Below are 16,059 nucleotides of genomic sequence, written 5' to 3' on the forward strand. Positions count from 1 at the left end.
GGACGGTCACTTGAGGATCAGCTGATGACAGTAGAATTTAAAACGTTGAAAGTCCTCTACTGCTGAGAATAGAAAATCATTGTGCTCGTTGGTTCACTCTCTTCAAATCTACATTTAAAAATACTGTATTAAATATTTTTAAACAAGATTGCATAAAAATAGTGATTTGTTTAAAAATAGTAATTTTTAAACAAGATTGCATAAAAATAGTGATTCGACTACATCACACCGAGAAGAACGACTTATAGAAAGAAGACAAAGATACATATATGCTAACAGTGGCTGTCAGTAATTCTCTAAAGCTTTTTATATTTTCCACCTTTTGTCTAAGAAGAAATTTAAAATCTTCCAGTGCTTTAAAATAGCAAGTGTGCATTATTTTTGTAGTAGGAAACACTAACCTTTAAAAATTTAGTCCCCGAACCAGTAAAATCCAAATAAAACCCACAGTTTTAAATAACAGTACTGTCCCAATGGATTTTCTCATTGTGACGGGGGAGGGGGGGGCCGGGGACGTGCCGAGGGCACCCGGTTTGTGTCTCGCTCTGCCCCGTGCTCTCCTGCTTTGCTCCTGGCCTCCCGTCTGCTCCACTTCCTTGCCCTGTCGCTCAGTGAACGTCTGTCATGAACATGACATGCGGTTCCCCTCTGTCCTTCACAGTGGCTTCTTTACTGAAAGGAAGACAAGGCATTTACACGGAGAACGAGAGACGGATGGGAGCTGTGATCAAGAATCGATTTTTCAAAATAATGCTGGTTTTCATTATTTGGTAACTTTTCTTCCTCTTCTTCTTCTTTTTTTTTTAAATTGTCACTGGGAAGGGGATACGCAAGCAACTTGCCATTTTGCTTTTCCAAGTGTGACCCGAAGGTTCCAAAGGGAAGAGTCTTTGCAAAAGAAATCTTTGAAACTCTGCTAAGAGCCCTTTGAGGAGATGCACACGAGACAGGAAAGCAAGTCTACAATCCATGAGCTTCTGCAGAGAGTCAGAGCTCCTGAAATTAGACAGAAAGCCTTTGGCACGAGAACTCCTGAGTTTAGCTTCCGTCCATCCCAGCCATTCGCATCCGGTGTTCTGTGTCACCAGCAGGGTTAATGTGGAAATAAAGCGTAGGATCAGACCTTTCAAATCCACCCATTTGCATCCGTCTGGAGACCAGGATTCCTGTATCCGACAAGGTACCAGGGCTAGGGCACATCTCCGGTGTGGTGACTCAGCTCAGCCCAGAGGCTTAGAGACAAATTTTTCTCTACTCAGTTTCCCCCACCGTAGGCATTCTGCCTTGATAGTTCAGGTGGATACCTTGAAAATTGATACCTGCAAGCCGTGCACAACACAACGGAATCAGAAAACGGTTTGCTGGCACGAAGCGATACTTTGCAAGAGAGAGCATGCCTTTGCGGTGTGAGTACAAGCAGGTTTAGACCTTCTCCCAGGAGAGGCCTAAATGCTCTCTCTAAAAACACCCCGAGCTTTTTGCTATTCCAAACTCCACTGGCCTACCCATGATAACATGAAAAAATCTGAACCAAATAAGATTCACTTTGGTCTCCATCGAAACGTTAGGTTACTCTTCAGACGAAGACCGAGTTCTGGGTTATTCGAGGTAGTGCTGGAACCTTCCATTGGCGATGGCGCTGCAGCTGGAAAGATCTGTGGTCTCTGCTTTAGACTCACAGGAGTTAGAGCTCTTACGTCAGGTTCTCGATGTGCTGGTCCCCTTTGCTGGGAAAGTCGTCACCCCTCCAGGACTCCTATGGGTCTCGATAGACGCGTTCCCCACCCTCAAGCATTTAAAAACGAATTCTGCTGCCTATTCTCTTAACCTGTGGGCCGTTTTGTATTTGTAACAGTTGGGTGTCAAACATCATCAACGAAAGCCTCTTATTCTATCTTGAGATGCAACCAGATATCAATGGAGGCTCATTGAAACATGTCAGAAATGCAGCCAAGACCACGTGGTTTATTATGGTAGGTCGACCTTGATTTAAAAATTTCTTCTTGGGGAAAAAACCCCACTCAGAAGTATGGTGGCTTGTTATTTAAATATATATGAATCAAGTAGGTTCCTGGTGGTTGTATCCTAGCTGCTACTGTCATTCATTGCTGGGGACATTTTTAAATGGGTGCGACTCTGCTAAATCAGTTTGGCACAGTGTATCAAACCTTTTGGGCAGACTGAGATATCAGGGAATTTATCTTGAAGAAACACTTCAGACTATGAAAAAGCCATAGGGATGAAGTATTCCTCATAATGTTATCCATAGTTATAAAGCCTTTTCGACAACTCTCATTTTAAAAAAGGGCACGGTTAAATAAATTACAGTCTTTCATCTTGATGGAATGTTATGCAGCTGTTAAGAACGGCAATTAGGAAATCTGTAGTATTGAGAAATGCAGAATATAAAAATTGTAGTAAATACCTACTAACTCGAGTGTGGAAAAATATTGGCTAGAAATACAGGAAATGATTAGGTGAAAACACCATGGGTAGATTTCCCTTAGTGTTTTTATTATCGATAAAAAAATTATTGCTAAAAAAATTATTATTGATAATAAAAATACACACGTGAGCTGTTAGTGGGGGGATACACGTGGCTCCCCACAGAATTAATGTTTATGTCGCTTCGGAACTGGGGGAAATCCGATTCACAGGGACTTTAAAATGACCAGCGTTAACTGCCTCCCTTCCTGTGCTCTGGTCCGCAGTCTGCTTTGGTGCAGTTCACATATATTCAACCATGTGTCAGTGGAGGGTTGTTTCCGGGACTCGTGTTGAGGCGCAGGACCCTGCGTTAGGTCGAATTCTGGTTTGCAAGCACGTAACAATTCAAGAGCTGTCTGCAGCAGAGCAAAGCCCCTCGGGCAGCGCGGTCACTGTCCTGTGCTTCCCATTCCGTGCCTTCTCTCCTCCCCCATCTCTATTTTCAGGCCCCCTTGAAGGTCGGGCACCTCCAGCCCATCTTCATCTTGCCCCAGATCAACCACCTGGACCCTTCTAAGCGAGGCCACCCACTGGGCCTCCCGAGTGGCATCAGTCACTGTGAGGTCCCCGGGCTTTAATTCCAATTAACCCTTCCTTTGTCCCCCTCCAACCCCCACCCCCCAGGGCATACTGAATCCAGCCCAGGGGTTTCTCTTGTCCCTGGCCTTCTATGGCTGGACGGGATGCAGCCTAGACTTCCAGGCAACGAGGAAGGAGATCCAGTGGGACTCAATGACCTCAGCCACCGAGCGGCCTTTCCCGACCCCAGAGGGCTCCTGTGTGCCCCGTGACAGCCCCACCTCCAGGAAGGCACCGCGTGTGGGCGGGCACACTTCCGACGAGGCCCTGAGCATGCTGTCTGAAGGTAAGGACTGTGGGGCCCAGAACTCCCATGGAAGTCCTTTATCAAACAAGGAGGTGACGTGGGGTGGCGGCGGTGTCCGTCACACGTGTTACGCACCTCGGGGTGTCCATGGAAAGTGACGCTAGCTGACTCTGAGGCTGCTCTTGTATTTCCATCATCTGCCTCCCCTCTCCATATTTTAATGGTGCCTTTCGTTCCGGCATTAAGCACCGTAGCCTTAAATTAATTATAACTGGTTTCCCCTTGGTCTGGGTGGCATTTTGAATAGGAGATAAATGGTCACCTCGGACCCCTCACTAACATTTTTCAGTTAGCTGTTTTGGAACCATGAGCGGCTACCAAATTTTCCATCAGCATTTGCTGTGAGGCTGTGAACAGTGTGACAAGGCCTCGGTAGATAACGGGCACAGTTTCCTTTGTCCAGATCACCTGGGGGCATTTACATGAGAAGCCAGTCAATCTATACATTTTGACAGAAAATTGTTAGCAGCTCATGGTTCCCAAAGGCCTGGCTGAAAAGTCAGTCATTGTAAGATTTAAAGAATTCTTAATGACTTGGGGGACTACAAAGGATCTGATACGCATATTAATTTAACATCAGCTTCAAGAGGGTGAGCAGATGTGGGTGAGAATGTAGATTTGTGGTGAGACACACATCCCACCTCTCCAAGCTCACCCTGGACCAGGTGAACACCGCCCCCCCCCCCCCCCCGCACACTGTGAGGGATGGGTGAGGGGCGTGGCTCTGGCTAGAGGGCGGGACCGCAATGCCACTAGGCGGGGGTGTGGCCCTGGCGGGATGGGCGTGGCCAGAGTACAGCTCGGGGCGGGGCCAGGCAGGTGTCTGGAGCAGCGCAGAAGGCTCTGGGTGGACGCCGGGGCGCAGGCCGAGTGGAAGGGCGCAGCCACAGAGGGTGGGGCGTCTCAGGTAGGGGCCTGGGAGGCTGTGGTCAGGGACTTAGGAACGTGGCCTGGGAGGCTGTGGCCAAGAAGCACGTAGACAGGGATTTGGGGACGTGGCTGTGGACAAAGTGGATTACAGGATAGAGGGCTTGTGTCGCTGGGAGGCACAAGGCCTGTGGGGAGACCGAAGGTGTCATGATTTGAACACAGGTGGTGCTCACAGTCCGGAGGGTCACGTCCTCCTCGGAACATAGTGGACAATAGTACGTGGGCCTAGCTGTATCGCCCCAATTCCTTGTTTCTCCCAGCGTTCTCTGTTCTGCCCCACGATTGTGTTCTCTCTCACAATGCCCTGGTGTCCCGCAATTCTTCCTCTCCCCAAATCCCTAGTTTTTTCCACAATTTTGTCATTCTTACACTATTTTTCTCATATTTTCCAGTAGCTACCATGATCCCTTTCTCACGTCGTTTCTCTCCCATAATGTACTGTACCCACAATTCCACAGCTCCTCCCCGTTCCCTTGCTCTCCCACAATTCCCCTATATCGCCCATAGTCCCTAGTTGTTCCTTCAATGCCACCACTTCCCCCATCATCCCGTCATACCCACTATTCCCCTTTCTCCGCCATGATGCTTGGTCAGCCTCATCATTCCTGGAGTCTCCCATAATTCCAATTCTGTCACACGCTGCCCTGTCATTCCAGCAAGTCCCCATTCTTACAACCCCTCGGTATTCCCACAATGCTCGTATTTCTCCCACGACCCATGCTATTCCTTCATGCCTCTTTCTCTCCCATGACGCGTTTTTCCCACAATTCCTTGTTTCTAACAATTCCACTTCTCTACACAATGCGCTTTCCTGTACAATTCTATTTCTCTTCCAAGATTCTGTCATTTCCACAGTTCCTCTTTTCTCTCATATCCCTGGTAGTTCCCAGAATTCTTTCTCATAATTGTTTCTCCCACAATTCCATTTCTCCACCATGATCCTCTATCCTTGCCACAGTACCGCCTTTCCTCCCATAATCCCTAGGTGGTCCCACAATTCCCCTATCCCTCCCATGATCCTTTGCAATTTCCCAGAAATCCCTTCTTCCCATGATTCTATGTGGTACCCATACGTCCCCAATTCAAGACCCTGTCAAATAATCTTTTGTTTTGCACACAATTCCATTTCTCTCCCATGAGCCTCAGGCTTTAAATCAGTCCATTTCTTCCCATCATACCTAGATATTCACATAATTCCCTTATCCTTCCCATGATTCTTTGTAGCTTCCCGAATTTCCTTCTTCCCATGATGCCTTGTGGTACCCATAAGCCCATAGTATATGACCTCATCATTCCCACAATCCTTTGTTTCTTCAAAAATTCAACTTCTTTCCCATGATCCTTTTAGTTTCCAAAATTCCCTTCTTCCCATGATCCCTTCTGGTACCCAGAATCCCACTCTACAACACCTTAAGAATAACGTACTCATTTGTTTATCCCACAATTCCACTTTTACCCTTGATCCTTTGTACTTTCCAAAATTCCTTTCTTCCCATGATTCCATGTGGTACCCATATATAAACCCAGTATTCAAGACCTCAACATTCCTATAGAGTTTTGTTTCACCCGCAAATCCATTTCTCTTCCATGAGCCTCTGGCCTTCGTCGCCTCCCATACCTTAATGATTACATAATTCCCTTATCCTTCCCATGATCCCTTGTAGCTTCCCGAATTCCCTCCTCCCATAATCCCCTGTGGTATCCAGAAGCCCACACTACATGACCTCATCATTCCCACAATCCTCCACTTCTCCCATGATTCTCTGTAGTTTCCAGAGTAACCTTCCCATGAGCCCCTGTGTACCCACAAGGCCACTGTACATGACACGCCCACAACCCGGTTTCGCAATTTTTCTAACCCTCCCATGATCCCTTGCAGTTTCAACAATTCCCTTCGTCCCATGATTCTATGTGGTACCTATATGCCCTATTCATGACCTCATCGTCTTTTGTTTTGCCCACAATTCCACGTCTCTCTTATGAGACTCAGGCCTTCTCTCAGTCCACTTCCTCCCATTATAACTATCACATGACTCCCCTATTATTCCCATGATTCCTTGTAGTTTCTCCAATTCCCTTCTTCCCATAATCCCTTGTAGTTCCCAGAAGCCCACAGTACATGACATCATTCCCATCATACCCTGCTTCTCCCATAATTCCATTTCTCTCCCATGATTCTTTAGTTTCCCGAATTTCCTTCTTCCCATGATCCTTTGGGGTACCCAGAAGCCCACCACATGACCTCATCATACCCACGATCCTTTGTAGTGTAGAATTCCCTTCTTCCCATGATTCCGTGTGATACCCCTTTGCCCAATAGTCATGACTTCATCATTCCCATAATCTTTTGTTCCGCCCACAATTCCTTTTCTCTCCCATGAGCTCCAGGCCTTCCTTCATTCCATATACCTATTCACATAATTGCCCTATCCGTCCCGTATTTTCTTGTAGTTTCCCGATATCCCTGCTTCCCATGATACCTTGCGGTACCCACAAGCCCACAGTACATGACTCGTCATTCTCACAATTCAAGTTTTCTCCCATTATCCCTGTGATTTCCAAAATTCCCTTCTTCCCATGATCCGTTGTAACCATAAGGCCAATGTACAACACCTCAACAGTCTCACAATCCTTCGTTTCTCCCATAGTCCCCGTATCCTCCCATGATCTCTCGGAATTTCCAGAATTCCTTTCTTCCCATGATTCTGTTGTACCCATATGCCCCTTTCACGATATCATCATTCATAATCGTTTCACCCACAATTCCATTTTTCTCCCTTGAGCCTCAGGCTTTCCCTCAGTTCATTTCCTCTCATTATACCTAGATAATCACACAGCTTCCCTATCCTTCCCATTATCTTCTGTTTCTCATCTAAGGCCACTACACATGACCTCAACATTCCCATCATCCTCTGTTTATCACACTTTTCTCTCCCATTATCCTTTGTAATTCAACATTCCCTTCTTCCCATGATCCCTTCTGGGACCCATAATCCCACTGTACGTGATAGCATTCTCATACTCCTTTGCTTCTCCCAGAATTCAAATTCTTTCCCATGATCCTTGTAGTTTCCAAAATTCCCTTCTTCCCATGATCGCTTGTGGTACCCAGAAGCCCACAGTACACGACCTCATCATTCCCATCATCCCCCGCATCTCCATGAGGCCATTGTCCATGACCTCAACATTCCCACAATCCTTTGTTTAATCCTACATTTCTAGTTTTTCTCCCATGATCCTCTGTAATTTCCACCTTTGCCCATGTGGTACCCATACGCCCACTCTTCATGACCTCATACCGATAATCTTGCGTTTCGCCTAGAATTCTAGTTCCCTCCCAGGAGCTTCTAGCCTTCCCTTTAGTTTATTTCCTCATATACTAGTTTTCACACAATTCCCTTATCCTTCCCATGATCCCATGTAGTTTCTAGCATTCCCTTCTTCCCATGATCCCCTGTAGTTTCAGCATTCCCTTCTTCCCATGATCCTTTGTGGTACTCATAAGCCCACCGCACATGAACTGAACATTCCCACAATCCTTCGTTTCTCCCATAATCCTTTGTAGTTTCCAAAAGTCCTTTCTTCCCATGATCCCTTCCAGTACTCGGAAGCCCACAGTACATGACCTACTTCCCATAATTCACAATTCTGTTTTCCATGAGTCTGTCATTCCCACATTTGTTTCCCATGATCTATTATCATTCCAAAATTCCCAAATTTATCAGTGACATCTTTCTCATCATATTTCCTGTCATTTTCACTATTGCATTTCCCTCCCCAAATAGTTTATTTTCCTGCAATTATATTCCTCGCTCATGACGGGCTCTGTTCCCGGTAATGCCTTGGTGTTCCCCAAAATACCCCCCTTTTCTCCCGCTATCTCTTGTCCTTCCCATAATTCCTGTTCTCGCCCGTGATGATTCTCACAAATGTCCTCTGTATCCTGGACCTCATTGTTCCCCGAATCCCATTTGTCGTCCACGAGCCTCTGTCTTATCCACGGCCAGGGGCTCCGGGACAGGTGTGGTGTACAACGTAGGGCTCATGCCTGCTGCCTGCTGCCTGCTGGCTGGGGCATCCGATCTAAGCTTCGGGGCTTTTCAAGGGTCTCGGAACAAGTGAGGGTGCAGAAGACAGGTCTCAGAGCTCCACGGGGTCGGGAAGTTCCCCAAAAGCTGCCTGGCCTTACAAGGCACATGACAGAGACAACGGGGAGGTGCTTGGTGCTTGGACAGCACGAAGCCTCCGGCACCCGTGTGTCCTGCAGACACACTCGTCGGATGGACTCTGCACTGATACTGAATGCCCCAACGGCCTCACTGGATGACAATCTCAGAGACGTGTTTGCTCAACACTTCGTCTCTGGGGGAGGGACACGTTTATGACAACTGCCAGCACCCAGGGCATCCCGGGCAGGCAGGGCTGGGTTCACGGGACGTGGCTCCAGCAGCACTGGCATCTGAAAAGCTGGTTATGCCACAAACAGGTCAATCTGTGAAGCCCCAGAGGAAGGACAGAAGAACTGGGAACCTTTAAAAAGCCACAGGAGTCAGAAGGTGCCCTGAGGCCTGAGGTCACAGCAGTGTCCTCGGCCCAGAGCTTGGTCACACACCACTATGTGACACTCAAGCCCAGAGTCTTTCTGGAAAGATGACAGAAATCGCATCAGCCGTAGGTGGCCCTGGCAGGTCGTGTGTTTGAAGTGGCACCTCCTCTGTTCCACGAAACGCCGATGCTCTCGCTTTTCTTAGGCGTCCCCCTGAATTAGCACGTGTCCCTTTTCACATCGTGCCCTTCTTCAAGCTCCTTGGTCTCCCTGGTCCGAGGTGACAGATTAATGCCACGTCCAACGGATGTCGACTCACGTACCCGTTTGCTTATGCACTCAGCCGAGCGCTCATGTGTGTGCCCAGCGCCGTCCGGGGCACGGCCGGTACGGTGTCGAGTCAGACACCCTCCCTGTCCCCTGGGCTCTGCACTGTCCTGGCAGAGACACAGAACGCAAAGCCCGAATAACGAGACAACATCCCAGCTGCTGAGAAGGCCATGAAGAAAAACCAATCACAAGGAGGCATGACGGTGCTGTTTGGTACAGTGTGTCAGATGCCTCCCCAACGATGAGGCGCTCTCTGAACTTGGACCTGAGCGAAGTGCAGAAGCCATTAAAATCTGAGCAGAGCTTTCCAGGCAGAAAACAGAGGCCTGTGGCCGGGGCGAGCTTGGCGTGAGACAGAGAAAGGCCGCTGTGCCAGAGGGAGCAGAGAGGGACACACGCGGAGTCTGCAGTTGTCAGACAGATCCCTGGGTGGAGGGAGCCCCGTGGAGGCCACTCCTTCGCCTGCCACACGGTGGAAAAGGCCACCGTCCTCTGAGGCCGCCATCCGTGTTCTGCACACACAGCACAGAACCGGGCACACGGCAGCCTCCGTGCAGAATAAAGCGCAATGGGACACCCGTCCCCCAGGAGTCCCACGGCTTGAGCAGGACGGCGTGTCCTCCGGGATGACTCCTCCGGCAGGAATGATGTTGCCTTTCACTCTGCTCACGACCCGGCCCTCCCCACACCCGCACGCCGTGTGGCATCATCCACGAAGAGCCAGCACGGAGGTGTCCCAGCTCGGTAGACGGGGGCGGTCGCCCTCCCCTGGGGCACCTCCTGGCATCGAGGGCCCGTGGCCAGCCACCAACCACGGTGCCCGCGGCTCAAGCTGGCACCAGCCCCTCGTGGCGGCTGCAGCAGCCGTTCGGAAAACGCACTGCGCTCTGGTGCTCCCGAGCCTGACGTGGGGGACAGGATCGCACGACACGCCTCTGAGGACGTGGGCACCGTCACTGGCTGTTCTCTCTCCCTCTCCAGGTTCCGATGCCAGCGCTATCGACATCCACACGGCCCGTGGGGTCCGCAGCGCCGAGGCCGAATCCATTCCAAAAATGCAGGGAGACCTGTGACCGGGACGTGGCCGGCCCCAGCCCGGACCCTCCCCTCTCTGCCGTTCGGTTCTCCCCTTCCCGCCCCCCGCCCCCCAGATCGCACGCCCGTCACCGCGTGAGCGCCTCTCCCCCCGGCTCCCCGTGACGCTGACAGGGTCCCGCCGCGTGCGCTCGGGGAAGCCAGATTTCCCTCCCGACCGAGCGCTCAGCAGCTTCCGCAGACGCCGAAATGTCAGGCCAGGTCCGCGTCCTTGGGAAAGTCAATAAAGGCCTCGTAAGCGATCCCCGTCTGCTCGGCTTCTGTGCGCACACGGCCAGCAGCTGCCGCTCTGCAGCAGGGGCCCGACGGGGCCAGAGCGCCTCCAAGCGCAGAAGCGGCAGGACCAGTGGCGAGCGGCTAAGCGGAGGGTCCTGGTGTCACCGGGACGGGGTGGGAGAAGCGGTTTTCAGGCAGGAATTGAGCCTCTGGTCCCTACGCCGTGCTGAGTCGCGTGCCCAAGGACATCTTGGCACCTGATTTATTATGGTCAGACCGTCCAGGGCTCCATCTTTCCATCACCAGAAGGTACATATACGGTTGCCACAAGTATTGTAATAGGCACTGACGTTGCCAGCCAGGTAGGTGTGTCTCTAGGAGCATCACAGTTTTCTAAGGACACTGCAGACAGCTCTGCTGTGTGACAGCTGTCTTCACGAAGAGAAGCTGTTCCGGAAGCTCCTGCACTCGTACTTCTGCAGGGAGTTGCACTTCTGCAGGGCACCGCAGCTGCACACGGACTTGGGGCTCCGGCAGTGTCACCGAGGTGCCCAGGGCTGCACCTCCCTACGAAGGGACCTGCACTAGGGCACACCCAAGGTGACCCGAAGTGTCAGGGACGCACGAGGGCGTGTCAGCTTTGCCGGGTGGCATCTGCATTCCTAATCTGTGCTGACATCCTGTTCGCCCCCAGCATGGAGAGCCCGTCGTCTGCTTGAGCATCTACCCCCTACCACATGGGGCATTCACTCTGCACCGCCCCTGCTCTGCAGGCAAAAACCACTCACTGCGCGATTTCCCAGCCTCCTTTGCGGCTGGAGGAGCCAATCACACAGTGTTCCACGTCTGTAAGTTAGTGGCCAGTGCCCAAGGGAATGGGCCTCAGAGAAGCACCTGAGGACAGGCTGGCCGCAGGCAGCACCCTTTGGAAGGCAGCTGCGGTGAGCTTTCAGGCCCAGGGTGCAGGTGTGGGCGGCCCCACGGTGCTGTCTGCAGGGGGCCGATCCTGGAGCCCCACTGTGGCTCTTGCTGTCTGCGTAGCCACCAAGGCCGCTTCTTGGAAACCCCTCCAAGGCGCCCAGTATTGGCGTCCATGCTCCTTGGGTCACGCTGGCCAGCGTCGGGGTGGGAAGCTTGCACACGGGAGCCGTGGCAGACCTGATTATCCGGTTACAACAGCTCCTCCTAGAAGGGGCGTCATCGTCACCAGCTGGCACCGTGGTGTGGATTGGGGTGAGAGGGTGAGTGAACGTGCCTTGTCGTGGCTACTCAGCAGGCAGGGAGCTAGGCCCTGGCTGTGGGGACTCGCTAGGGAGAGTCAGGATGTGGCGTTATCTTGTCAATCTACGGCATAAAAGAGACAGTATCTGAGCAAACGAACAAACGCACGAGATCGCTTGGTTGTAAGTGACTTTGCTGGAAGCCTGGCCACTGCAGATGGCAGACGCTGGGAAACCCAGCAGGCCGAGGGGGATGGGAGCGGTCATGCTGAGGGCGGCGTGACCGCCCGACTGGACGGTCTTGAAGACGACGGGGAAGTGGGCGGCACGGGGGTCGGGGCTGGCTGGACACGACGGAGGAGTCGCAGGCGGTGTAGTTTGGGTAGAAAGGTGTCACCAGGTGGCTCCCGTTTGACGCCCCCTGGGCAGTTTATCGGACCCTAGGAAACTTTCATGACTCTGCTCAAGTCCTCCAAAGACCCCTTCCTCGCCCGTCGTGACTGACCGTGCGGCCGTGGGAGAAGGTCCTAGCCCAGCCACGTCCTCCTCCGCGTGAGGACACGCGCCAGCCACAGCCCCCACCCTCCAGAGCGCTGCCCTGCACCCCCACGGCCCCCTCCGGGTGGAACCCCGTCCCCTCGCCCTGCTTACCTGGCAAGTGGATGAGACGCTTTGGAGAAAAAGGAGGCAGACTGAGGAAAAAAAAGGAACATTCGGCCACATTCTGCACCTTTTTAAGGGCCTGTCTCTGCCTCCACCGGCTTCTACCCCGTCCACCTCACAGTGGCTCGAAGTTCCTGTCACCGGCAGCCAACAACGGCCCCCACGCCGTCCTGGGTACAGAGAGCGTCCGTGGACACGAAGGACGTTCTCGAACCCTCTTCAGCAGCGGCCCCAAGACGTGGGCATTACCAAGGGCAGAAAGAAGCTCTCTGCTCAGTGACGGGGCTCCCGCCCCCAGAGGCCACATGAGGTGGGGCGTCAGGGCACGTGGGGAGGCGTCTCAGAGCCACGGCGGCACAGGTTCCGTGGGACCTGGGTGTAACTCATGTTACACGCATCGCGCTACCTCCGTGTCCCAATCCTCCTCCCGCTCCGGTCCCAGGAAACCCGTGTACAGCTGTGCACGTCACCGGCATTATCGTCGAAGTTGCACGTGCCCCCCTCCGCAGGTCCGCCCTGCGTTTGCTCCCAGGACCTTCCTATGGCTTTCGTAGCAGGGTTATGGGGTGTTGGGTTCACCCCAAATCGGCCCGGTGAGAACGGGCTTGGTCAGCTGGACAGGGTTTGAAAATGGACAAAAAATTAAGGCAGCTGTGCCCGAGATAACACAGGGGCCGAAAAGACGGGACGGGCCGCAGCCTCCGTTCCGTTCTGGGACAGCGTCCGGGTGGCTGTCAAGACGCCAGCACGACCTGCTCTGGGCTCACCTGTCCGGCCTGGCTCTCGGACACACCTGCTTCCTCCCTGTCACGGGACAGCCGTACCCACCAAGTAACCAGATTCCACAACAGCCACCAAGGATAAAAGTGGCCTCGACAAAAGCAGCCGGTGGACTCTGGCTCAGACTGCGTGCGGAAGTGCTCGTCCGCACCGGGCAGAGTCAGCGTCCGACGTCCAATGGCTCAAAGCAAACCGTGAAACCCAAACTCCCAGCGAACCCACTGTGGACGAGACAAAGTCCACGTACTTTGACTTTTTCAAACAGCCAGCCTGAACTACAGTGACGGAGAGGAAAAAAAAAAAACACTCCAAAACACGCTCCCTTTGGGTCGGAAGCGTTTGGTCCCAGGCCCGATTAAGTGGCCGTCCTGGAAGCGGACACCGGACTCGGTTTCCCCGTGAGAAGACGCAGCCTGTCTCCACTCGCCCGCGGGGCCGTGGAGCCCCCAGGTCACCGAGCACGACCAAGAAAACGCAACCACCACGTTGTCTAGTATCAAAATAGAGCAATTTATTCAAGACACTGAATATGATCTGTTGATTCTCTCTCGAAACAAATGCGCTACGACACACGGCGGGGTGGGACCCCTCCTCGCAGAGCGCGTGAGGGCGACGGGGGGGGCGCGGGCGGGGCGCGGACAGAGGGGGCGGACGGGATCGGGCGCTGCCGACACCACCACATCTGGCTGGACGTCTGACACAGACAATAAAAACCGCAGAAGCCAGAACTCAACACCTCGGGGCGTGCCGGAAGGGACATTTCTGCATCGGACGAGAAACACGATTTAAGGGGGGAAAAAAAAAAAAAGAAAAAAGGAAAACTAGAACAGGTTAGAACAGAGAAAAACCACCGGGAACGAAGCAGACCCTTACGTTGGACAAAGTGCACTTCACTTGGCTGCGTGACCTATTTTTGGAAAGAATGAAAGTCAAGTCTTAGGGTTCGGCCGGGGCCCCTGTCCGTCCCCCCTCCCTATCCAGCGTCCCACATGCAGGATGTACTCTCGGTCACCTCGAACCCAACCGAAGACTCGGGGGGACGGTCGGTGTGTTACGTCCGCGCTCAGGATCGAGCTTACATCTGGTCGGAGACTCGAGCACCCCTCACGATTTTTAAGAGCTGTAAACGACGGCAGGCAGTCATGTGATCGACGGCCCACGTGGGCGACAAGGTGAACCCCCGACTTTCCTGAGGCAGGCTGTCACCGGAGGGTGACCGTCACGGGCTGTCACTGTGCTGGGAACGGGCTTGGGTGTGAACGGAGCTGGCGGGTTTTCAGGCCTGGGCCCCTGTGGCCCGTGCCGGGCTCCTTCCGATGGCAGCTGGGGAAGACCGGGACGTGGACGCTGACCCCTCGTCCTTGTCATGTTCGCCGCTGTGCTGGGACCAAGCCCGTGTGGTCTGGGACCTCGCAGACCTCGTCTCCGTCACAACTGCCACGAAGTCCCCGCGGGTCGAGGGCCGGCGGGACATCAGCGAGACCCTGGTCGCAGGCCTTCACGTGTGCTCTGCCCGGCGGAGGCCTCCGCGTGTCACACCACCGCCCCCGACTCCGTGCTTGGCTCGTCACACACGCGGGCCGTGCCCTGACTGCGGGCCGACGCCCACGAGCTGGCGGAGTGCAGAGCTGCCCGTGCCCGCTCCGGGAGGGGTCGGCAGGGCGTGCGCCTGGACCGCCGCAAACTGCGTCCCGAGCCTGACGTCTTGCAGCAGGAAGTCGGCCACGTGGCCGGGGGTGTCTGCTGTCGTCCGCGACGGACGTGGCTCCCGCAGAGGACCAGAACCTCTGCTGTGCCCCAGGCAACCGGGCCCGAATACAACACGTGCGTCGTGCACAGCGCTGGGGTCTGTCTGTCCGTGGCTGCAACCCGAGCGTCACGTGCCCAGTGCAGCCGCAGGGACGAGCTGACGTTGACGGACGCATGGTGGCTGTGTCCCCTGGCACACCCCGAGGTGTGCAGGACGCGCCTCCCCTGCCACGACGGTGGATTTCGGCTCCGCAGATGACGCCACCCGCCAAACAATGTGCCACGCCACTGCTGAAGCCCGTGCCCGGCGGAAACGTGCCCTCGGCCGGCTGGCCGCCCTCCGGTCCCCTCCCACACCCATGGAAACACCAGCGGCAGAGGAGGTCCCATCTTCCGGCCCTGTGCCCGTGGCAGATGTTAAAAATAGGTCAGTGTCGCTCGATGACGAGAGAGCATGAAGGTCACCTGATCCGGTGAAAGGGAAGTCCCGCAGGAACACAAAGCCATGTGGAATATTTTAAAAACAGTAAAAAGAGTCATTGCTTAAAAAAGAAAAACCTTTTCTCCTAGTCTCTCGGGAGAGAAAGAAGTGTCGACACGGCAGAAACGCCCGGTGACGCCACACGTGCGTGACGGACCTCCGGGACCGGACCCCTTCCTGCCCGCTGACTCCGGCCACTGCCCGACCCATGGCCGTGCTGCGGCCGTTAGGCCCGCTCTGCAAGGACCGTCCTACGTGTGCTGCTGTGAACGAGGTGTCACTCAGAGGCGCATGGAGCCGCGCTGTCCGTTTCGATGGCTTCTTCGGTGCCGTGTGGCCTGGGGCGGGCTTCCTGGGCTCAGAGGGCATCGGTCTTCACTTCCTTCCTGCAGGTACGAAGGTCAATGGCACGGCAAGAGGGGCACCCTGGTCCTCACGTCTTAAGAGCCGTCGCCTGTCCCGCTGGTCCCCATGCTCAGGATCCGCCCCGTCCACGCCCGGCGTGCCCACCCCCTTCCCCGCAGCCGAAGGGCACAGGGCCAGCGAGCTACACCTCAGACCCTGTCTCTGTCCTCCTGAAATTTTTTAAAAATATGAAACCACACAAAGCTCTCTATGTCTGATGGCCATTTGTAGGATTTTAAAATTGTTTTAACATAAAAATATTTTTTCTTTT

At 53.6% G+C, this 16,059-nt stretch overlaps 2 protein-coding genes across 2 annotated transcripts in view; one reads left to right on the forward strand and one right to left on the reverse strand.

Annotated features, from left to right (window-relative positions):
- The window catches only part of GPR143 (G protein-coupled receptor 143), a 29,035-nt gene extending 18,748 nt beyond the window's left edge, over nucleotides 1-10,287 (forward strand). Inside the window, exons 7-10 of the mRNA XM_011385969.2 lie at nucleotides 662-770; nucleotides 1,856-1,973; nucleotides 3,112-3,352; nucleotides 10,161-10,287. Coding sequence (XP_011384271.2) covers nucleotides 662-770; nucleotides 1,856-1,973; nucleotides 3,112-3,352; nucleotides 10,161-10,252 — 560 coding nt within the window. The 3' untranslated portion in view covers nucleotides 10,253-10,287. The remainder of the gene's footprint in view (nucleotides 1-661; nucleotides 771-1,855; nucleotides 1,974-3,111; nucleotides 3,353-10,160) is intronic.
- A 179-nt stretch (nucleotides 10,288-10,466) lies between these two features.
- Nucleotides 10,467-16,059, reverse strand: part of LOC105309778 (F-box-like/WD repeat-containing protein TBL1X) — a 16,749-nt gene continuing 11,156 nt past the window's right edge. Inside the window, exons 6-7 of the mRNA XM_023526388.1 lie at nucleotides 11,880-12,054; nucleotides 10,467-10,563 (exon numbers count right to left, since the gene is read on the reverse strand). Of these exons, the coding sequence (XP_023382156.1) occupies nucleotides 10,467-10,563; nucleotides 11,880-12,054 (272 nt within the window). The remainder of the gene's footprint in view (nucleotides 10,564-11,879; nucleotides 12,055-16,059) is intronic.

Source organism: Pteropus vampyrus, unplaced genomic scaffold, assembly GCF_000151845.1.
Source record: "Pteropus vampyrus isolate Shadow unplaced genomic scaffold, Pvam_2.0 Scaffold850, whole genome shotgun sequence".
NCBI lineage: Eukaryota > Metazoa > Chordata > Mammalia > Chiroptera > Pteropodidae > Pteropus > Pteropus vampyrus.